At 37.9% G+C, this 24536-nt stretch overlaps 1 protein-coding gene across 1 annotated transcript in view; it reads left to right on the top strand.

Moving 5' to 3' along the window:
* Positions 1-24536, top strand: part of ABHD17B (abhydrolase domain containing 17B, depalmitoylase) — an 89077-nt gene that overhangs the window by 17922 nt on the left and 46619 nt on the right. The window contains exon 2 of the mRNA XM_069228911.1: positions 19029-19500. Coding sequence (XP_069085012.1) covers positions 19034-19500 — 467 coding nt within the window. The 5' untranslated portion in view covers positions 19029-19033. The remainder of the gene's footprint in view (positions 1-19028; positions 19501-24536) is intronic.

Genomic DNA, 24536 nt, shown 5'->3' with positions numbered 1-24536 from the left:
TTATCCCCTGCATTCAGCGTGTTACCCAGGACCTCAAAGCTGCTCCCACTGCTGCATACAGTGCCTTAATGCAGTCTGGAGACTGTGTGAAGTTGCACCACTTAATCCTGCATCTGTTCGGGGCCAGGCTGATCCTATCTACAAAGGGTTCAAGTAGTGAGTCGAGGGCCTTCGCTGTCTGCACCACTAATGCATTGTGATCGCACTCCTACATGGATATGCCTGCCATATCAACCACGCATGATCATAATTTCACATCAACTAATAGTCAGAGAGGTCCTGCCTACTCGATTGAATGTATGCAACACTCGTCTGAGTTTGTTTGCCCAGTGCAAACACAAAGGGAATGGTGAAGAACATGAGCATTGGTCTGTATTGCCAGAAGTGACCACTTCTTAATTGGAGGAATAGTTAATGGGGGAATTGTCCTTAACCTATTTTAATTATATCATTTTGTCTATACCAGCTTAAAGGGTCTGGAACAGGCAATTAGGAAGATCATCCAAAATCCTATAAGCTCTCGCTGGAAGTGAGGAGAGAAGTGCTGATAAGGTCTCCACCACATTCAAGAATTGCCAGCATTAATTGGCCTGGAATAACTATTAACCACATTCAAATTGATAACATTTGGGAAAGAAAGCATTGTACATAAAATGTCGTCAGTACAAGTGTCAACAACCTTTGCTCTGCATCCCAGAGGACACATAAAGGTAACCAACCATCTACCCTCATGAGGTCGAATGAACCTTTGGACTCAGATATGTGTTAGTGTTTGGCTCTGATCAAAACAAAGCCAACAAAGAAAACCAAACAATACCATCATTAATCAATATTAGAGTTAGTAATTTAAACACACCATGACCTATTTGGCCATAAATCACTATACCAGTTTAGTAAAGTTCAAACATTTATTGCCGTTTAGATTAACAATGCCTTAGATCACGTAAACCAAGCGCAAAACCAAATTATAAAGATACATGAATAACACGCGTTGACCAAACCTTCTAAAGAATCTCAGCTTTGACAGAATATGAATCATTAGGCACACAAGAAAAGAATCACCATACAGAATAACAGCAACATCAGATGCACAGTTGAGATTGAATACATTGAGTTAATACAGATGTATTATTCACAATCGGTTATTTTGCGCAGCCAAATTCAGAATGTGACATTCTAAACTATTACCCTAATTAGATTAACCATGTTGGACTTCGTACAAAAAGAAAAAAGACAAAGAATAATTTGGGAAACCTCTATCTATGGCACTAGCAAAAATAGAGGTTGGGTTTCTAAAACAGAAAAACATGAAAACCTGCACGAAAGACAAATGCACAATTTGTGTTGTACATCTCCTTAATGGTTTCAGCAGGCAGCGAAGACTTCTTCGGTGGAGCATCTTCTGGTCATCTTCAGTGGACAGTGACATGTAGGGAAACAGTTCAGTAATGTTTGGCCTTAATGCATCGAAACTGTCAGTGGCACACAGCACATTATTTCACTAGCAGAAATAAAAGTACATCTGAACACAGCCAGGAACAGGGAAGAACTGCACTCTAATCAGCAGAGAAGTCTTCTGCATAAGACCGATCATAGCAAAGGACAAAGTAAATTCTCCTCAAAGTCTGAGCTTACCTCACAGTATTAAAGTCCCAAAAAGTAACTAGATACTCTGCCATTGGTTATAGGGTGGTTTTGGACAGAACCAATTAAAACTAAAGCATGTTTCTTCATGTTGCACTTTTTGTGTTCTTTTCTCCCTCATTGGTTCAGCTCCTTTCACTGCCATCACCAGTTTCCGTCTCAGAAATAAAATGTTTCAAACTACTTAAAAGTACTGAAAGCCATTGTTTTCTGTGGAACAGTATCTGGCAGGAGCTAAACAAATGTTTCAAAATACAGCACGAGAACATTTCTCTCAGACATTAAATCATCACACACGGTGCTTCAGAAAGAACAGAAAACCTTCTAAGCATCACATTTATTTCATTCTGAATTTGCTTAACATAGGCCTTTTCAAAAACGCTGTAAAATGTGCAGTGAACAGCATTTCATAAAACTCAAACTATTTATTTTCTGAAGATGTAATTATTTTTTCATTACTCTGTTAGTATAACATAAAATACATTTAAGTAGATGGTGATTTATTTTCATTTTCAAAATATCTGCCAATAATCAGTGTAGGCCTTATTTTCATTTGAGCCTTGCACTTTTAAACACACGTTTTCTTTCAGTTAATCACGCAAATGTGTTAGTAATTTTTATACTTCAACAGCCCCTTCTCTTTGCATTCCTTCTCTGAGTATGTATGCCATCACAAAACTATATTTATTAATTCATTTATGTTAGCCTAAAACGTAGTCTCTCTAATACATCACTTCTTTCTTGTATTTCTCCAATTTTCAATTTCTTAAATCATAAAATAGTTTGCTTCTCAGTTTCTCAAGTCTGTTCTTCACTCCTTTGATAATTTTTAATTCATTTTCTCTTAATCAGTTTATACACTTCGTAAAATCCAATAGTACAAATGACACCCGTAAGTACGATCAATAATGGTCATAGAATGTTTCCCACAGCCCCGTTACCAAGATTACCCAGCCTATTTCTCACATTTGTCGCACTTTTGCCAACATTTTCTCATAACCCTGGCTCTTTCAGATCTTTTAAATCTGAATTTGAACCTGTGATGACACTTCTAATTCCTTTACTATTGTCAGGAATGTATGCACAACAATGTTTCGATTTCAGAATCTGCCTTCTTTTGCTAAAATGATGTCTAGCGCAAGACTGTTCTGAAGAACCATTGAATGGACTGCAGCCATTTTAGTATCCATTAAATTTACATCTCCAGAAAATCAGTTAGCATGTCATCCACAAAGTAGACAACTTTCTAATTTTCAGAGCATTCAAAACAACTCTTACAGAAGGAATAATTGCTCCAAATATATCCCCAATCATTTCCGAATATGTTTCTCTTTTTGGTCATGGTCATTGCAATTCAGTTGAATTTGTGTGTCATCTATTTTTGTCAATTTGGTAAATTTTAGGGAATACAACCCCTAAATAGCAAGTCTCATACCATCCCCTTGGGAGACAATAATAATTATTCTTTCCACAGATGTAATAAACTCTGGAATAACAGGGTCCTGGCCATTTAGCATAAAGTCCCGTGTAGTCTTGAAACAAAGTTAGTGTCAAATCTAGATTGTGGTTTATAAATGCAAAGCTTTCTTACATGTTTCACATCTAAAGCTAATTTCTATTTGGTTTTACTTTCACTAAATGCGTAGTCATGTCTAAATGTCCTTTTCACTAACCCTTTCTCCATTTTCTCCTTCCAACCGTTTCTCCTGTCATCAATTTGATCTAAATAGGACTTTTCTACTGGTGAAAGCAAGCATATAAGGTTGTTGCGATGTGTATAAGCGGTCTCAAATGTTAGTGTAGGCTCAAAGAAACCCACCACAATATCAATGTTTCTTTCTTTGGCAGTGTTACTCAAATGCTGATTGATTAATTGGAACAAAAGAAAACACTACATCTAGGTTAGAGCAGAAATACTGAATGTATTCCTGGTTTTAAAGCTTTGTTAGTAGAAGACTACAACTAATTCCATATGTTAGTGACAAGCTATGGTATGTTACTCCTTGCACTGAGGAAGGAATTTGCGTACAAACATAACAATCTCTCACATTCATGGTATCAACTTATTCATACAACAAGCAATAGAAAACATAAGAAGAAAGAGCTCCTTGCGAGTGGTTTAAATGCAAGTATTTCTCATCCCTATTAAACTTTACTAACTTTGAAATTGTAGTAGTCTCTAGAGAACTAATACAACTATTTTCAGGTGTAGTGAATACGTATGATCACAATCCACAACAAACACGCTAGCACATATACAATTCCCCAAACAATAAACATACACTTGCAACACCCATTAGTTTTTACTCTATTGTGAGTATCCATCCTGTAAAGGGTCAGAAAGCAGAAAGAAAAAAATATTTAACTATGCAGCCAAAAATCAAAACAGAAATAATTTTCTCTGCAGTTACTTACAGCTTTCGACCTCTTCTTCAGAACTGTTGACAAAAACATTGGTTTAGCAGCCTGTCAAAATCTGTTCAGTTTGTCAGTCGGTCTTAGTCTCTTTCTTTATATGATAGTCTCTTAAAAAAACAGTTTTCATTTGCACTTGTATTATGTAATGTTCTTCTTGTTCAGCTGGCACTTTAGTTTCAAATTTCATTTAAAAAACTAATTCAAGTTCCAAAATCTTGATCTGGAAATTCAAGATCAGAACAAATAGACAAAAATGTGTGTTGCCACTCATCTGTTAGACAATATGCCCATTCAGGACCAGAGTATCTTCGACTTACAACTCTTTTTTTTTTTTCGATTTGCACTTATTTCTCCTTCACTCAGATCTTCACCTGTTTTTGCTCTTGTGTCTAGCTCTTCATTTATTGTCTGTAGTAAATCTGGAACTTTTTAATTTGTCTGTAATTCAAACCACTTGTCTCCTTTCACAGTTTTCTTTGACAGCATCTTTTTTGCAAAACTGGACTTATAGCTCTTCTTGCTTTCGGCACGATTTTCACTTTGACTTAATGTACCTGCACAATTTACCAATTCAGGAGGAGTAAAATCTGTATGACTTTGATCCAACTCCATTTTCTCATAAGCTGCTTCTTCAGTAAACGTTATTCGTTTCAACTGATCTTCCCACTCACCTGCTTCTGGGAGAGTTCTCCTCTGACTTAACTCGCCTGCTTCATTTGCTGATGCTTGAGCAACTTCAGGAACCTCCATTTCATCTCTCAATGGTGTACCTGGATCTTCACCAGTTTGCACGGTCTCTCTTATTGAGACTGCTTAATAATTGTTGTTACTCTCAACTCATTTTCATCTTCTAGTGGATATGGCACTTTCCTTGTGTGTGTGGCTAGAATCCAGTACGGGATCCCAGTGCATGTCACAGCAGTTGTAGTCACAAGTACGGCTAAATAAGGACCCTTCCACCTAGGTTCCAGAGAAGTTTTTCTCATGTGCTTCTTGACCACCACCCAGTTGCCAGCCCATGACATGACACTGGTCCTGGGATGGTGAGAGAGAGAGAGAGAGAGAGAGAGAGAGAGAGAGAGAGAGAGAGAGAGAGAGAAAAAAAAAAAAAAAAAAAACAACAACTTTCGTGGGGAGACAGTCCTGTCTTCCTTTCAGGCGCATATCTCACGCTCCTCAAAACCAATGCATCTGGCCATTTCAGATTCGTAGATGCACACATCTTTGCAAGTCGTGCTTTCAGTGTACTGTTCATTTGCTCTACCAATCCAGATGCTTCAGGTCGATAGCTACAGTGCAACTTCTGCTCAGTGTTTAAGGCTGAACATAGTAGTTCTATCACTTGGTTATTGAAGTGGCTTCCTCTATGTGATTCTAAAGAGGCTGGAAATACAAACCTTGGTATCAGTTCTCTAAGCAAAAGCATTGCTACTGTGAGACTATCATTTCTACATGTAGGGTAAGCTTCAATCCAGTGACTAAAAAGACAAACAATCACCAGCACGTATCTCAAACCACCACACACAGGCATCTCAATGAAATTCATTTACATTCTGTTAAATGGCCCTCCTGCTCTTCCAGTGTGACTCAAATAGACAACTGTACTTTTTCCCCACATTATTTTGTTGGTATAGGACACATCTGTGAAAAATTGCTTTGGCAACCAGTCTAAACATCGGATTAAACCAGAACTTTTTAAAAGTTCAAATCATTGCACTTCTGCCAATATGTGCTTGACCATGATGATGTCTTGCCATTTGTGTCAGTAGACAGTTTGGCAGAACTACCTGTCCTTCAATTGAGACCCAAAGATTGTCTGCATCTCTATGAACACATTTTAATTTGATCCATTCTCTCTTCTCTTCATCAGACACCTTTTCTTGGCGTGATTTAATTTCATCCCACGGATCAGTTGTGGTTAACAAGTAATTTGCATTTGTTTAATCTTTTTCAAATTTGTGACATTCTTCATTAATTGAAATACAATTCAAGGCGCAATATCTAGCAACATGATCTGCATAAGCATTTCCCTTTGAAACAGAATCATTTGATTTCTGATGTGCACTGCATTTGACCACAGCAATCTTCTCAGGTAATTGTAGGGCTTGTAACAAATCATGACTTCTATCACCATTTCTAATTGCTGAACCAGAAAAAGTCATGAAACCTCTCTGTGACCACAATTGGCCAAAGTCATGGACAAATCCAAATCCATACTGGCTAGCTATAACAATTGTAACTTTAAGTTGTACACTAATACAAAACGCTCTTGTAAGGGCAACTAATTCAGCAACTTGTGCAGAAAATACTCTTTGAAGCCATGAAGCTTCAAGTATCCCGGAAATTGTGCACACAGCATAGCCTGCTTTCAATGTTCCCACATTATCTCTTAAACAAGAACCATCAACAAAAATAATTTCATCATTCTCTTCTGTAAGGGTATCTTGGGTTTTGTTCACAATTCAGTAACCTCCAGACAATCATGTTCAACTTCTTTCAGATTCTCAATTTCAACATTGTCATTTGGGAGTAAGGTTTCTGGATTAAGCACTGTACATCTTTTCAAGGTAACATTTGGAGAGCCCAATATTATCAGCTCATACGTAGTAAGCCTTGCATTTGTCAGATACTGGGTTTAAGTCCTTGTAAGAAGGGCTTCAACAGAGTGAGGGACCGAAACAGTGAAAGAATGTCCCATCTCAATAGCTTCACATTGTGATTATAGAAGTACCAACCACTGCCACAGCTCGCAAACAGCCAGATAAAGCTGCAGCTTCTGGATCCAGAGTAGCAGAAAAATATGCTACCCGTCGATTAACACCACCATGTACCCATGTAAGGACAGAAAGAGCACATCAATCTCTTATGACAAAACAATATGAATGGTTTAATGTAGTCAGGCATTTCCAGAGCTGGGGCTCCGCACAAACTCTCAACTTGGTAAAAGCTTTCATGAAATCTTCATCAACTGGTATACTCTGTATGTTATGTCCATGTGGGTCAGTCTCTGTAATGGCTTTACAGAAAAATTGGGAATCCATTAGCGACAACAACTCACTATTCCCAGAAACATCCTGACCTCTCTTTGTGTGACTGGATGATTAATCTGCAAAATAGCTGTAACCTTCTCTTTGAAAACTTTTCTTGCACCCTTTTCTATTTGGTGTCCCAAATATTTCACTTCTTTCTGATGGTAATATAATTTTACTTCTGACCTTTGACCATTCTCTCTCAAATGATTAAAAAAAGCAATCCTATCTTGCCTGCATGTTCCTTTTGTCGTCCAAGCAACTAAAAAGATCATCAATGTACTGATCCAATACTGATTGGAAAGGCATTTCCAATGATTCCAAGTTCTTTCCCAACACCTTAAACGTCAACGGTGACTCTGGAAAAACCTTGTGGAATTCTGCACCAACTGTAGACTTCATTACAGAATTTAAAACAGAAAAGAAACTGACTGTCCCCATGAAGAAGCATAGAGAAAAATGCTTGTTAAAGATCCACCACCATGAACCATTCTGCATAACGGAATCTGAAACAAATTCACTGCTCGATTCTGTACCACTGGACAACATTTTACCACTAGCTCCATTAAATTTCCTCAAATTTGGACAACTCTAGATTTGCCACTAGGCAAATTACATGGGCTGCTCAGCACTTCTTTTTAGAACTTTTTGTTTTACAAAATCTTCAATTACAGGAATTACTCCTTAATTACATCTGGTGCCATGTGATAGTGCGGTATCTGGGAAAAACTACATTAGGTTTGACTTTAACTGGTTCAACTCCTTTGATCAGACCAATATCTTTTCCAGAAAAATCACACACTTTTAAAGTAACTGTATCCTGTCAGTCAGTCAGCAGGTCTTTTGCTGTGAAAGCAGGATAGAAACTAATCAGTGGAAACTCTTTATAAACTGAATCACATTCAGTTTGCATAGGTGAATCATCATCATCACTATTCGTCTGAATAGCAATTCCATCATTTGAATAGGTAATCTAACTTTTTGTTTTGCATAATAGATCTCTTCCGAACAAGGAAACTAGACTTGAGTTGCAAACTATAGTCCTTCATGGTTTCCAGTTTTAACATGGATTTTTTTCAGTAATCGGGTTTGTCAGAAACGGATTTCCAACTCCTACAATCCTTCCTTTTTTTTCTTTTTCTTCCCCAGACAGTGGCACGTTAGTAACTTCTGCTGTTCTCACTGCAGTGTGTGTAGCTCCTATATCGACTAGGAATGACGCATTATGACCCATTACCTTTCCATTTACATAAGGACCCTTTTGATCCACTTCTGACGAAGCTGCTAACACGCATTCTTCTTCATCCGAACTTTCATTCTCGCCCATCATTCCATCACTCGTCACTTCATCATTCGATTAATCCTCACTGTGAAGTGCAAACTGTATGATTACTGTGATTTAACTTTTGACCTGTGTTCTGCTGAGGAAGCACTCACTATCTGCTGTTGCACCATTGGAGCTTGAGGTTATTTGTATTTGTTGCTTTGGTAACTTATGTGTTCCGGAGGCTGAATTAACCGTGACTATGGCACCTGAAAACATGGTATTTGCATTTGCTGCATTGATTGAGAACTTTGCATTTGCTGAGTAATCTGCATCTGATTATTTTGGACATTTAAATAAGGACCCCTCATTCTCGGGCGTCTTGATTTTTAAAATTGATTGTTTACAATCATCTTTGTAACCACACCTTCTTGTACCAACTTTGGACACTCACGCTTCTGATGCCCAAAAAAATGCAACTGTGACAAGGTAACATCCCTTTCGTTACCTGCATATCGCCTGAATTGACCATCGCATTCAAATTGACAGTTACCACCTCCATTTCCACCACATTCCGTACCTCTTGCTTGATTCTGAAACGTTTCCCTGTTGCTGAGGATCGATTCCCTGCTGCTGTAGATAATTTCCCTGCATCCCTGATTGTGACGCTTTGTTCTGCATCACAATCGCCTTTTCCTTCAATTTCTTCTGCTTCATTTCAATCTGGTCACTACAGTATTTTGCAAAATGTAACACTTCATCAACCTGTTTTGCTTGCCAACAAATCAAATGACTCTTAAGCATCTGTCTAATTTCAGGTCTCAAACCTTCACAAATCTAAACACAAAATGAACCGTGTCGGGGCTCAATTATTTCTGTACCACTAATGTTTAAATGCTTGCAGCAGTCTCTCATAGTATGCAAGTATTGACTCTTTCGCTTCCTGTGCTATTCTACCGATTCTCTGCCAATCAATACTTTTGAGTGAAATTATCGTGTTCAAAAATTTTATCACTTTGTAATAGTACTTTATTACATCAGATGATGGTGCACATGTAACTGGATTTCGTGGAGGCTCTTTTGTTGGCCAGTCTACACTGCTCTTGCATTCAACGCATACATCAGCTGAAACCACTGTTCCTAACACAGTAATCAAGTGTTCCCACAGGCATTTTGCAAGCTTCACAAACCTGTTTGCTGGTACCATTCCACTGGTTTCTCTCTCAATCTAGGGTAGTCATTTGTAAATGACAAAATATCACTTCTGCTCCAAGGGACATGTCCAAAATCCCCTCCTGGAATTTCTCTAATTGGAAATACGTTTTACTGTATTATCGGTCTGCTGTACATTAGTATTCAAATTCGCGAACTCCTTTTTCTTCTGATCTCTTTTTCACCCATCTGCCGTCCCATAATTGGATATTCTGAATTAATTCTTTAATATGAATCTTCATTCCTGGTATTTTCATGTTCTCAAAATCTTTTTAATCAAATTCTATTCTGTATCTTGTCGGTCTGCTGTACATTAGTATTCAAATTCGCGAACTCCTTTTTCTTCTGATCTCTTTTTCACCCATCTGCCGTCCCATAATTGGATATTCTGAATTAATTCTTTAATATGAATCTTCATTCCTGGTATTTTCATGTTCTCAAAATCTTTTTAATCAAATTCTATTCTGTATCTTCTTCTCGGTTACTTTGTTTTCTCAAGATCTGTCCTATTTCTCTGCAAGGTCTGCTAATTTCTGCCGTACCAGTTCTGCTCTGTGTGTGACAGTTTTACATGTGAAGCGGAACTCATCTTCATTATTGAATCTATTCTATTTATATCGATTGTTCCCTCAATTATTTCACTTATTTATAATTTAAGCATTGCCAAGTTCAACAAATTTTCCCTCTCAGTATTCATCTTCGTTCCACTCATCTTTTCTAGCCAGTCTGTTAACCGCTGAGCAGTCAAACCTTTTAACAAAACATTATTTTTATTTACATTTTGTGCGTTATTTACATTTGATATGCCCTGTAGAGTGATACATGGAGTTCTGGAATAACACAAATCAATTAGTGGGCCTGATTTGTCAAGTCTGGTTCATATGAGTCTTAACTCCTGTATTAACATTTAATCTCACCATTTCTGCATTTGTATTGAAAACATTCTGTACATTATTATTACAATGGTACAACAGGTCAAATATTAACAGGAACTGTCAATGCTTTTGGACCTGTCTGAACATTCTGAATTTTGTTGCTCTCCTTGCATGTTTGCTCCTCTATGCCCTCTATATTGCTTCTCCCCACTTGCACCTTCTCTATTGGTTCTGGACCGCAAACTTGCTTTTGCGACGACGCCTGTGTTGCTTCCCCAACCCTCTTTCAAAAAAAGAAAACATGTTCACTTTTTTTCTTTGCTGCTCCTAGTTAAGTTGACGGCTTTAAAAAAAATTGTTTTATCATTAGGTTGGCTCACATCTGTAGTCACGCATAGAAAATGATGCAATAGTTTTTTTTTTTTTTTTTCCAAATATGTTGGCCATGCTATAAACCATTGGGAATGTTGTACAGCATAGCTAAAAACAATTGACAAATGTAATATGTCCCATAGGCAAGACCTGTTGTTGTTGCCAATGATTATTACAACATGCTTGAATAATGATGATTTGATGTCAAAGAGCATCTGCAACCTGACTTGGGTATTTATTATCTTTGGATCCCATATTTAATGTGGATATCTGTCATATTCTAAAAGTAAAGTCTTTGTCTGATGAAACTGTCCCAACGCAGGCCTCAATCATAAAAATGTTATTAGACCTGCAGGTCAAGTTGCTTGACCAATCTACTCGATCCAACTGTAATGTACTTCACCTGGAAACGGGTCTCAAATTGTGTGATCCCATGCAAATATTGTATTTTACAGTCACCTTTTTCTTCATTCTCACATGAGTGCACCTTCAAAAATGTGACTTCAGCATTTCTTCTGTTTAAAAAAAAAAAAGTCCTCTTGTTTGAATAAATACATTAAACGTTTGATCCATGTATAATAAATCTAGCCCACATATAGTGTACACATGATCCATGCATGACTTGCCCTTTAGTTTACTAATAGCTTTGCCATCAGAGCAAGAGTGTTTCTCAGTTTATGGTTAAACACGCACTTTTAATAAGTATGTTACTAAAGCATGATGTGGTAGTGCACTGTCATTAACAGACAGTAAATTTCCAAGAAATGTCCAAAATCCTTCCCACAAACTTACAGCTTTATTGATAAAACTATATAGTGTATTAACAATAATCTGTGGAAATTAGGTTTCAGGAAAAATATTTATCATTTGCCCATCACCAAGTAAAGTTTTCTGACTTTTTTTTTTTTTTCATCCTATTCAAATATTTGTTTTTATCACACAAGTACAAAAAAATTAGTCTTAACAGCTACTGAAATATATTTTGAAATGTTTAAGTTGACTTAGTTATATAAATGCTGTGTGTTAGGAAAGACCTGATACCCACATCCTTTCATTTCACACAGTTCACCTTCAAAAAAATCCTGTAGTCACAAGGAAAAGTCTTTGCATTGCAAGAAGACAAACCGACTTATGACCTCGGTCTTTGAATACAGAGCAAATGTGACAATAATAAAATGTAAAGGTCTCTTAATTGCTAATTCAATTTGTCTGAACAGAACACCTGTTCTTTATCCACTGGCCAGAATAATCGAGCAGTTTCTAAAAATAGCTCGACCTCATAAAAAATGATGCCATAGCAAGTGGTCAGGTAGATTTTTTTTTTTTTTTTTTGGATCTCTGCAACAGAATTTGTTTTTGTGGATATTCCATCTATTATGTTTAATTTGGCTTCACTTAGTCGGGAACTGAAGTTATATATATATATATATACACTTCATTTTGTTGTTGCTTTAAGACTAACAGATTCACATGAAATTCTTCTTGTTTGTTTCTTACAGAACACTTCCAGGTATCAGATTTCTAACTTAATTCGTTTGTACGTAGAAGCAGTTCACTTTATGGGGTTTGAGGTTTTGTTACCTCCAAGAAATCCTAATGCTGTTCTGCCTAGATATGGCAGTTCCTAACATAACATTGGTTGGTCCGATACAGTGAAACCTCAACGTCACAGTCAACTTACTAAACTGTACTCTCATTCAAATTCTATAGGAAGCTTAGCATCACTGGCGAAATAGCCACACATATTGGGGTTTGCAGAGTTTATCAGGTGATGAAGGAAATGCACTCTACTGAGGTAATTGATTCAAGTTGTTGGTCAGTGGTCACGGCTACCTTGCATACTTCACAGCAACCACTGTTGAAGCCTAAAGTGCCCAAACATGGCACTGCTCTAATAATTAGAAATAGTAGTGCTGTCTCTTTAACATGATTTTAATATTGGATTGCTAGGAAAATCATATATTACATTTATACATGAGACTTGACTATATGATGCATTTGATCATGAAAACTATGTTGTTTATATGAATAAGTCCATGAATTCTAGCAAATGACGTCCTAAAGATGGATTAGCAACACTACTTGGAGCTGTGGTTAGGCTGAAATTCCCTTTAAAATTTTTACTGGGATTGTACTTACTGTTTCATGTACAAATTCAGCCACATTGCTTCATGAGGTATTGTTTGATGCAGTTTCTATATTGTTCAATATGTATTTGCTGCCTGGCAATTGAAAGTTGAATTAGAGGATACTTTTGGTTCAATTTTGGATTTAAAACTGTATATCTCTGCTATAATATACATATTTGGTGATTCTAATTCCTGGATTCTTGTGAAGCTTATGGACTTTTTTAATTAGTTGAGCGTGTTAATTTAGATTTACCTCAGCTACCTAATGTTAGGTGTGACCTTAGGTGATGGAGATTATTGGAATGGTTGCCAAAACTGAATCTAGGGCTCCCAAATATGCATAAACCAGCAGATGTTCCAATAAATCACTTGGAATAATAAAGGGACAGCAGCTAGATTTGATTGTAAGGTTATTTCAAATTGGATTCTAACATTCTGAAGGGTTTACATTTTGCATATGATCGGCCGATGTCATTTCAGGGAATGTGGCGTCAGCATGCCAATCATGCTGGTTGTCATTTTTTGGGGGGCCGGGGGGGGGGGGGGGGGGGGGGGGGGATAGCTTTGGGAGCTGGAGAAGCTCTTCTACAACTCCAAAGGCTAAAATAAATGCAAGGAAATCCCTCTGGAGTGAGCACCCTGTTACTGAGGACATGTCCAATGCCTCCTTACCACTTGAGAGGTTGAGGTTCCAATCCCTTGTTTACAGAGCATAATGCTATTGATGTAGAACGCTCGGATCGCAAACAGAACAGGGAACTATCTCTCTCTCTAGAGAGAGATAGATATATATATATATATATATATATATATATATATATATATATATATATATATATATTCGTAACCAAGTCCCGGAATGCAGGTGCTCCACACATATATATATATATAATGAATCACTGTTTGCAAAAGTTCTGTTGGTTAAACTGGGTAAACAATATTAACATGATCTATTCCACTACCAAGTAGGTTTTAGACCTAAACAGTTCACTACAGGTAATGGTTTTCAGTTGACTTCCACCATGGCGAAATGTCATCACGAGGAAACAGAAGACCTATGCAGTGTGAAACTGAACACACCTCTTCACACACACTAAATTGAGGAGCTGGTGAATACACCCTTAATTATTTCAAGCTCTTCACATGTTGTGTCCAGAAAATTATATGATATTAATGTATTTAATAATTTGGTAACACACCAAAATAACCCAAACTGGGGTATCAAGGCCCAACAGCCATCTGAAGCAAGCAGAGCACTAACACTAAAACAGAGCAGTTTCTTAAAATAATTTATTACATTTCCTGTAATTTGAGCAAGTACCAACATAGAATGAGAGTTTGTCCCAATAAGTGGGAGCCAGATAAGAGAAGTGTTTTCTATCATGGCCGCCAAGGCTGTCCTCCGCTCTGAAGCCAGATTGTGAATGATGCAAAATCTTATTTACTTCAGATAATCGATGAACTGTTTATTAATTAGATCTTTCAGCAGCTTGCCCTAAAGAGGAGGCAGTGAGATGGGTCTGTAACTCAAGAGAATAGATAGATCCCCGTTAGCCTTCTTCTGAATAGGTATAATCTGTGCCGATTTCCTGTCCAAGATAATTTTCCCTGTCTCTATAGATAGATAGATAGATGTAATTGTCAGGGTAATATGCTTAGCCAATCGTGCTGCAATCCTGGCCTGACAACGATTGAGACCAAAAATAAATTTACTTGAATACATTTTTTAATTTTTTTTCCAAATGGACTAAAACAGAGGTGTATTTTGGCACCCCTATTTTATTGTTTTCCTGTTTGTCTGGTGGGTAAACTCGTATGTTTAGTGGTGATGGCTGCTCCCAAATCAACCACACTGCTTTGCTACACCATCACAACTTTGACCCATATTAGAGCTATGTACATTTAACTGTTGTAATTTTCCTAATGGAAGGGACACAGATCGTTTGAGTATTAGCCTTCCTCACCAGTCTGTGTTTAAAGGCATGCAGAACAGGAATCATTATGTTGGAGATACAGAAATAATGTGAGATTTAAGCATTCTGAGAATGTAATCCGTGATCATTTTCATGCGTAGAATCCCAATCATCACCAAGTTCTAAAAGGGCTTAAGCCTTACCCATTTGCATCTCTTCTTGGTCCTCCGTGCTTATGTCACACTTTAAGGGACCCCTCTCTGCAAACAGGAGGTGCACACTGAGGAAAGGACTGCAGTTATCAGGGAAATACGAATTGAGCCTAAATGGCTGATCAGAGATCTTCTGCTTACAGCACAGATTAATTTAACACACATGGGATGTATTATAAGTGCCCGTGTTCAAAGTCATTTGTGTGTAGGGGGTCCATGTCCTGCCAGCAGGCTTTGAAAAAAATCGTTAAAATGTTACTAGGCCTGCAGGTTGAATAATTTACTCAATCTAACTGTAATGTACTTGACACAAACAGGTTTCGAATTGGCTGATCCTAGGTAAATGTTAGCCACCCTTTTCTTCATTCTCGTGAGTGCACCTTCAAATATGCGAGTTCAGCATTTCTGCTGTACAAAAAAACAAGCTTGTTTGATTAAATATACTAAATGTTGGCTCCATGTACAATGAGGCCTGTTTATGAGGCTTTTTGCATCGCTACGTTGGGTGGTGCAAGAGTGACACAAACCTTAAGACAGATTTTTAAAGCCTTGCAAAAGCCACTTTGCGTGGTTCTGAGGTGGCTCAAAAAATCTGGAGTAACACAATGCAGTGCAAATCTCTGCATTGCTTTGCTCTGCCCCGGGAAGTCGTTGCATGGGTTTTCCCTTGCATCTCTCATGGATTTTGAAGCATCCCCAGCTTTACAAGAACTTCTAAACCTGAGGATATGCCAAAATTTTACACCCTCCAAGGGGAGGCGTAACAAAGAGAAATATCTCTATCTCCTCGTTTCTTCCTCTGTGTGCTGCTTTCAGCAGTACACATAAAAAGAGGAATATGACTCCCAGGATTGGGTTGTACAGGAAAATGTCCCTTCCTGTGTAAAAACAAGCCTGCATGCAATGCAGGCACCCTTGCTCAGTGATGCAATGGTGCCTGCGTTGGAGCTTTGTACCCATTGTGCGACAGCATATGGGAAAGGACAGGCATGCACCATATTGCATAAAATACCGCGCATTGCTGTCCTTCCCCTGTCATGCAGTGTAGCAAGATGCTTGCTTCACTGTGACTTCCTCCTAAATGAGGCCCTAATAATGTAACCCACATATATGGTGTATATATGGTCCTTGATTTGCGGCTTAGTTTACTAATAACATTGTCATCAGCACAGAGGCAGGAGCGTTTCTCAGTTTGTTTAAATGCTCACTTTTCATAAATATATTACTGAGGCATGATATTGGTAGCACACTGTTATTTACAGAGTAAATTTTTAAGAAATGCCAAAAAACCTTCCCATTAACTTGCAGCTTTACTGACAAAACTATATAGTGTACTAACAATCTGTGATAATAGGGTTTCAGAAAACATATTCATCGTTTGCACATCACCAAGTAACGTGTTTTGATTTTTCATTCTGTTACAATATTTTTTTCATCATTCAGAAGTACAAAAAATGGGCTTTTACAACTACTAAAATATATTTTGAAATGTTTGTACAGTTAACTTATTAGCTATTTAAATGCATGCTAGGAAAATCTGGCACCCCACAGCCCTTCATTTCACACTATTTGTACAGCTGGTCAGACAGTTCGTTTTACAAAATCCTGGAACTCTGCAGTCAAAGGAAAAGTAATTCTAGGAAGACTGACTTTTGACTTGTGTCTTTGAACACAGAGCAAATGTACCAAAATAAACGTAAGATTTAAAGGCGCATCTTGATTGCTCCTCCACTTTGACTGAACAGAACTCCGTTCTTTGTCAACTCGCCAGAATGGGCGAGTAGGTCCTAAAAATAGCTCAACCTGACTCGCCATAGCGAGTGGTCAAGTCGATTTTTCGAGGCCTGCTGTCATAGTTATCCAAGATGTCCTCTGTGAAAATAACTTATTGAAAACATTTTCTACAATACCATTTTGTCTGTCTTATATGATTTTGACCAAAACATCTTTCCATAAATGTCAACCCTCACTTAACATCTTTTGCTGTTGTTTTTGTATTAAATTGTTTGTTTTTCTTTTTAACAATAACAATATCTTTATCTTTTCACACACATACCCCCCCCCAAACCAGATATGTAGTTTCATAGTTCCTTTTCATTTTGGTTTTTTGTGGGTGTGTACCCTGGGGGTAGAAGCCTGCCAACCCCCATTTTGTATGTGTAGCTAAATATCTGTATATGTTCAAGCATTCAATCCTGTGCCAATTTTTAAAACTAGAAACTCTGGGGAATCAACGTAGGTTAGTGTGGCTTTTGTGGATATTAGCATTTTTCTTGTCCAAGAGTGTATTAAATGTCACAGGGACACTATTTTCCCCTGTATTTACGGGACCAAAACTGCAGAGTTCCAGGCAGTGGACAGTGAGTGTTAGCAGTCTATATCCTCATAATAAAAATGTCCCTCCTCAGCCCCCATATGTTGGTTAATTGAACATGCATCAAAGAAACAGAACAAAGCTGTAGCCATCTTACAACCCCATTGTGACTACATTGACTTCACCAGGTCCAAGTTTTGAACAATTCCTATCGCAATAAACTAAAACATTACCACTTTTTGGGGGTGGGCTTATTGCCTGCATCAGGAACAAGCAAAAACCAGGACCGGGTGAAAACAAGGGCTTCTCAATGTGGTTGTCAGATAGTTATAGCGTTAGTCTATTTGTCTATTCCTATGATGTGCATTAAGTCCAGCCTCAAGTGAAGTTTTTATTGTGGGGAGTGAGGAGACTTAACACAGATTATGGAAGTTTCCTTCTCACATATCTCAGGAAAGGCTGTGGTTTTAGCCAGGATTAGATGTTTGTATGACATTCTGCAACAGAAAAAGTTGTGATTCACTCAAGGCTCACTACCTTGGACTCCCAGGTTGTCTAATTTTCAGAAATATCTGAAAACCGCTCCTGTGTATCTCCAAATTGAATAAAGAACTATCCATCTTGACAAATTTTTGTATGTTCTGTTTCATGATTAAATAATTGAATTGCCCAGGTGCCCTATTGCAAATTAGTAGGGCTCCCTTCTCTGTTGGAAAATTGTTTGGAGGGAAAGTGTGGGTCCTTGAGTAGTAGGGCCTATTGGAAAGTGTTTCTGTGTTTTGGGATATAAACACCTGTGCGGTCGTGTCAAGCCTAATCCTCCTCTTTTGTTAGAATTTTCAATTGTCAAACATTGAAGCAGTCTTGAAGTAAGAAAATATCATCACTAAGTTTTAGTGCCCCTTATACAATGTAATTAATGCACATACACTTTTAAAGAACACTTATGGATCCAAACATCCTTTTTGTACCATTCACAAATTGAGCTTTTCTTTGCATATGCTCGATTCTGTGCATTTGTCACACATGCTTGCCAAACACCTGATTAGTTCCCATGTAAATTTATTTTTCTATTTTAATATCCTACAAAACCGACTTCGCTTTTTGCCCATTTATTCATCCTGAATGGCCTCATCATATAAGCTTCTTAAAATGTAATTGATTACAAAGTCCTCTAGTCAAGCAGTGTTCGTTTTACCCCTATATTCTGACGTTTTAGCCATTGAATGCACACAATGACTTTACACCTTATTTGCATGACACCTTAAAATAGGCCCATCCAACACATGTTTAAAATATCTTCTTTGGAAAGTAAGTATTTTATCAAAGTTTTATTTACAGTTTAGTACACTACTCGCTTAAAGGCATGTGCAATGTCTGTTGAGTGTAAGAGCAGACTTAATGTGGGTGTTTTGAGTAGAAATATTTACTTTTTTTTTCTTCAGTAGTTTCCCCAGATAGTAGTCCATGCCGCTCTTAATATTGGAGTCCATACCTCTCTTGCAATTGGATTATTGGGTATTTAGGTGTGCACTTGAAAGGTTTTATATAATGTGTCGTCAGATAGTTACTTCTTTTGTTTGTAACTGTTTCTGTCTTTACTACCATGGGATAGCCACTGGCTTATACCTTTTTTCTTATTCCAGGTAAGATGAACAACCTTTCATTCAGTGAGCTGTGTTGCCTCTTCTGTTGCCCACCATGCCCAGGAAAGATAGCTTCCAAGTTGGCGTTTTTGCCCCCTGATCCAACATACACACTGATGTGTGACGAGAGTGGAACCCACTGGACCCTACATCTTTCAGAGCGAGCAGATTGGCAGTACTCTTCTAGAGAAAAAGATGCCATTGAGTGCTTTATGACTAGAACCAGCCGGGGTAACCGGATTGCATGTATGTTTGTGCGTTGCTCCCCGAATGCCAAATATACTTTACTCTTCTCACATGGAAACGCAGTGGACTTGGGCCAAATGAGCAGCTTTTACATTGGGCTAGGCTCTAGGATTAATTGCAACATATTCTCTTATGATTATTCTGGATATGGAACAAGTTCTGGGAAACCAACGGAGAAGAATCTCTATGCTGACATTGATGCTGCTTGGGTGGCTTTGAGGACAAGGTAATACTACATTTTACTTTATTTTTGTACTGACTTGATGATGTACACTGTTTTCTCAGTTGACTTATCTGGTTGGAAATCTAGACTCCAGGATTAACCACTTTGAAAATAATCCTTCCCTATGCTTAAGTTTTGCTTTGCAGATGCTTCCATAATATTTACTTGTTATACCTAGACAAAAGAAGTTTCATTTACTACGTGAGAAAGTAGGTACCAGTGCCTTGTTCAAATCTACTGCATGAGCACTTCACTTGTATGCATGGTGGCTTTTGACTTGATGCCACTGTTTTCTGGAATTTTAAATGCATGAAACATTTGACAATTGACTGCTCATGGTTTTTGCTAAGCATTCCCCTATGCTTCCAGACTAATAAGAACATACAGGATTTACATTTTTGTTTCAGTTTTATCACAAAAAGTAAAGAAAATAGAACCAAGGGAGGACAGTAGGAAAAGAGAAAAGTTGAAAAAAATTGGAGGTCACAGAATTGGTATACCCAGGCAGTGAATTAAGCATTGTCCTTAAGAGAAATGGAGATCAACTATTGCAATCAGTGAAGTTGGGGTGGAGGGGGTTCACCAGATGAACAGCTATTTTTTTGGAAACTTCTGAGATTGGTCTGACAGTCGATATGTAGTTGTTTTTATTTCAAAGGAGTGATGATCGCATTGTTCTGCTGAATATACATTATCATAATGTTTACAATAGAAAAGTAAGTAATAAATCTTCTGAGAATTTCCAGTAACAAGGGTGTCTAGAATTATCATGAACTTCATCTATTTTGTGTTTCGAGGGTCTCCAGGGTCCTGAATCTGGCCATGGGAAAACGGGTTCCTTTCCTCAGGTTTTTCTAAATGGGATTTTTTGGGTTGCAAAAACCATATACCTCCATTTTCAAAGAAGCATTTTTGTTCTCCTTCATTTGATACTTTATCCGGGCCCTGGTGTATGTATCATTTAGCAGTTGTTTCGTGGACAGGAAACGATGTGAAATTGCAGTCATGCATATGTCTGAGTAAATTCAAGCCTGCTTCTTGTGTAGAAAGTCTGTCTTGAAGGCTGGCTGCTCGAAGAGCCCCACCCTCCTGTTCCACATTCTTCAGCCATATTGGTGTTAGTGGAGATATTACTTTCTGCCATATGTCCAGTTGTTGTCTTTAGCCGCTAAGCTCTGTTTCAGAGCTGAGAGTTCTTGAGTAAAACATTTAATGATGTGCAGACTAGAGGAGAGGGGTCATGGTGCAGTTTTTATAGGGGCATTGTTTTCTCAAATTGGAGGTATTTGACAAATGTAAAGCCAATTGCAGTACTTTAGCACCTATCTAATACAAGTTGTAGTATTTTCTTGCTTTAATGACAGTGGACCTAAGAACAATGTTTCTGTTGTAGTCCAGGGGCAGGGTTTTCATGCAAGATTCTTGAACCAGTCCACTTGGTAGATCCTGAACGACTTTACTGATAAGTCCTGTCGAGGCTTCTTCCTCCCAACTGTCCCTTTCTTATGGCTTAAACTTCAACATTCTGTTAAATTATTTACACTCGGCTTTACAGACACCAGATCAGACATACAGGAAATGGGAGCACCGAGAACGTGCTCTTTGTTTCTATGCAGTATTAATTTCCAATACACTTTTAAATTGGAGACTTAGTTGTGCTTGGATCATCCTTAGTTTACCAATTTATTTGGACATCAAAGGTGGAGCAAAAGAAGTCTGACCTGTTAATTTATTTTCAGACATCCTCAAAATGGAGTTCTTGACCTCAAGTTGTACTATCTTTTGTTTTGTGAAAATAACCACCTTCTAACCCACCAGTAATAATGGTGTCGCCATCTTGTGTGCATGTGACCTGCAATCTTCACGGGCTTTTTTTTTATATCCAAGAGACCTTTCAGTCTCATTCTTGCATAAGAAACTAGTCCGACCCTTTGTGAGGAATTTAATCCACTGTGCAACACCTAAACTTATGTTTCTGTTCTTCACATTTGTGTGCAACCATTCAAGTGTTTTTATGTGAAAATTGTAAATGTTTGAGTTTAAGTGCTAAGCACTTTGGTGACCAGAATATAGCTCGGCTGTGTTTTAGACCTGCCTGCTACTCTGTACATGAAGTGTTTGTTCAAAATTGCACGATAGTCAATTGTGTTTTGACATGGCAACCTATCTTTAGTATGCTTCTTGTGATTGCTTTGTTAGCAGAATACCATTTTATCACAGTGTCTTTCTTTTCTCTAAAAAATGAACTTTGCCATGCCAGCTGCCATAAATTATGTGCAAATGGGTAAAATACATTTTAAAGTAACCACATTTGAATTTGAGCCCTATTCAGAGCATGTGCTTGGTTAACAATTCTCCCCCATGCAACAAGAAGAGCTCCTGGTTTTCTTGTAAACGTTTCACTTTATGGACAGGTTAGTCTCAACTTACTGTTTTCTTCTCATATTCATATTTGGGTGGAAATGGTCAATTTCTGCTTATTGTGTGTTTCTTCTCTATACAACACATCTCTCTATTTAGAGTCCCTGTTATCAAAGCCTTCCTGGAAGGACTAAAATGTATTATACCGCCAAGAACTCCCCCAGTGCCTTCATGGAATCTAAATATTGTACTCACGACTCATGGGTTCACCAATTTCTGTTTAAATCAGGACCAACAACTCGGTACCTTAATTGCCAGTATGATCTTGACTTTGATAAGAAATTAATAGGATAGTTTTTCATACCATGTTTTGTGATCATATCTATGTATATAGTGCAGAATATAGACTAAAAATTGAGTCAATGCTATCCAATATGCAAACGTTTTTTAGATTTTGAGTAACGCTTCATAGGAAGTTAAATAGAATTTATCCATAGGAGGAAGGGAGTCTTGGTCAAACAGCCATTCGCTTAGAGAAAGTGAATTTGTCTTTTAGCTCCTATACTAGTAGACCTAGCCTGCTCTAACTCAATAGGAGAACAAAGTTGATCCCAGTTCAGTTTATAATTCTCAAGTAGTCATATGAGGTTAGTGCTCTGAAGGCAAGCCTCCTTAGGTTTTGCTTTTGGCATAGTGCTTTACATGTTTCCCTAATGTTGTTGTGGTGTGTGCTTTTTTTTTTTTTTTTTTTTTTTAATATTATTACTTGCAATTGGCTGGTTTTGGGCCAGCTAGCTGCATTAATTAGAATCCATATTCACATAGGCAGTGCCTAGTTGCAACCCATTGAGATCTCGGAGCAGTTCTGGAACGCAAGAAGCATGTGTAAAAGTTTAAATGAAGAGATCTTCAAATAAGTAATGGAAGACATGAGTAATCTCCTGGAAGGAAAACCTTGTACAGTCAATGCCGCTAAATGTTTAACCCCGGACAAATTTCAGTTAAAAGGTACGGAGGCAGGAAAACAAAAAGGCAATATTGAGAATGATTATCCCTCTTAATCCTTCCTTTGAATGCCCTTTTTTTACACGGACAAACGCTCTATCTGCATCATACGCATAATTTCATGCTGATAGAGGTTTATCTGGGACACCATAGCTTTACTTGCAAAAAGATGAGGCTTAGGAATACATGCTGATAATCTATTTATGAGAATACACACTGTTACCAATATTGCCAAGCAAACAAAGTCCTTTGAACAACTATGAGCCCCAAAACTCGAAATCTCCCCGGAAAGTTCTTGTGGTTGCCTCCTGCATTTGATGCCCAGCATCATACAGATTTTCCGATGCCTTATGCACACTTTGTGCATTATCTTGTATGTAAAGGTAGCAATCCGTTTCTCATCCAATAGACTCCACCTTTCTCAGCTGATATAATGTCTAAACAAAAATACCCGGTTTTGTTGAACTCTAGTCTTAGCAACCATTTCTACTGTTAAATTTCCCAATGCTCCTGAGGTTTCATTTATACTTGCCTCTGGTAATCTACCCAGTTTTCTTATTTCCCTAGAATTAAGGGCTACTTCCAGCATCTGAAGTATCCCTTTTCCTAGATCGCTGGCTTGGGCTGCTATACATGTCTGGCCTATTTCCCCGAAGTAGGGAATTAGGGTTTACCAATGTGTGTTTTTGTGAGTGGTTTGTATTTTTTATTTTGGTGTTGTATGGTAGGGAATAACCATCCTTTGTAACAGGAACCTCCCCAATCTCTTGGACAAAAGCTTTATGTTCTTTCTCCACACAGAAAACACACGTTTTCCCAGGTATATTGGAATAGCCTAATGAAGTTTTGCTTATGTTAAAGTACTTTTCACATTCCCCATCTCCCACTTCTACACTTCCTTCATCCATTAAACAGGTGCTCCCCTTTGATCTCCACCTTAGTCCCAGAGGTACCTGGACAAGAGGGGCTGTATCATTCCATAAGTCTAGAAATTTGCTATGTGTTGTTTTAATATTAAAGGATCTTCTTCCTTATTTCCTGGCACAACCCATTCTGCACAACCAGAGGATAAAGTGACCTGTGTATTATATTCTGATAATTTTATCACAGGTGGTCTAATTATCCTCTGCTCTGTCCCAGAAGGAAAGGATCTTAAAGAGCAAAATGCATAGCATGATGCTTTAAGTGGTATAGGCATATGTAACAAATGGGAACCCTTTCATCTCGGCAGGCATCTGCATACATACCCAGCAGTCATTTGTTTTGCAACATTGTACCTATACTCTGCATGCTGATACTGGTGCAAATCTATTGTCAGGTCAACAGGTGTTACAAATGAAACTTCTGTTTACCAATAGAGGTCATTATTTCACATATCTCAATTGCAAGAAAATGCGCTAAACAGAACACAAGAATAACAAGAGAAGGGAAAGTTAACTAGTTCAGCTCCCTGTTATGCCTCTCCATAATTGTATGTTGTTGTATTCAATGTTTATTAAGTTTTGACACCACACTTGGTTTTGGATTTTTATCTCTGTTCACCGCATTCTTCATAATCATAAGGCCTCCAGAGGTTACCAGCACATATAAAGCTCAGTCTTCCAAGGCTGTTGGTTGAACTCAGAAGATTGCCTTGTATATCTTGGATATAAGTTATATCTAGGCTTGTTGTT

The sequence above is a fragment of the Pleurodeles waltl genome, chromosome 1_1 (assembly GCF_031143425.1).
Source record: "Pleurodeles waltl isolate 20211129_DDA chromosome 1_1, aPleWal1.hap1.20221129, whole genome shotgun sequence".
Taxonomy (NCBI): Eukaryota; Metazoa; Chordata; class Amphibia; order Caudata; family Salamandridae; genus Pleurodeles; species Pleurodeles waltl.
Note: the sequence above shows the minus strand (reverse complement) of the source record. Positions and strands in the feature narration are given on the sequence as shown.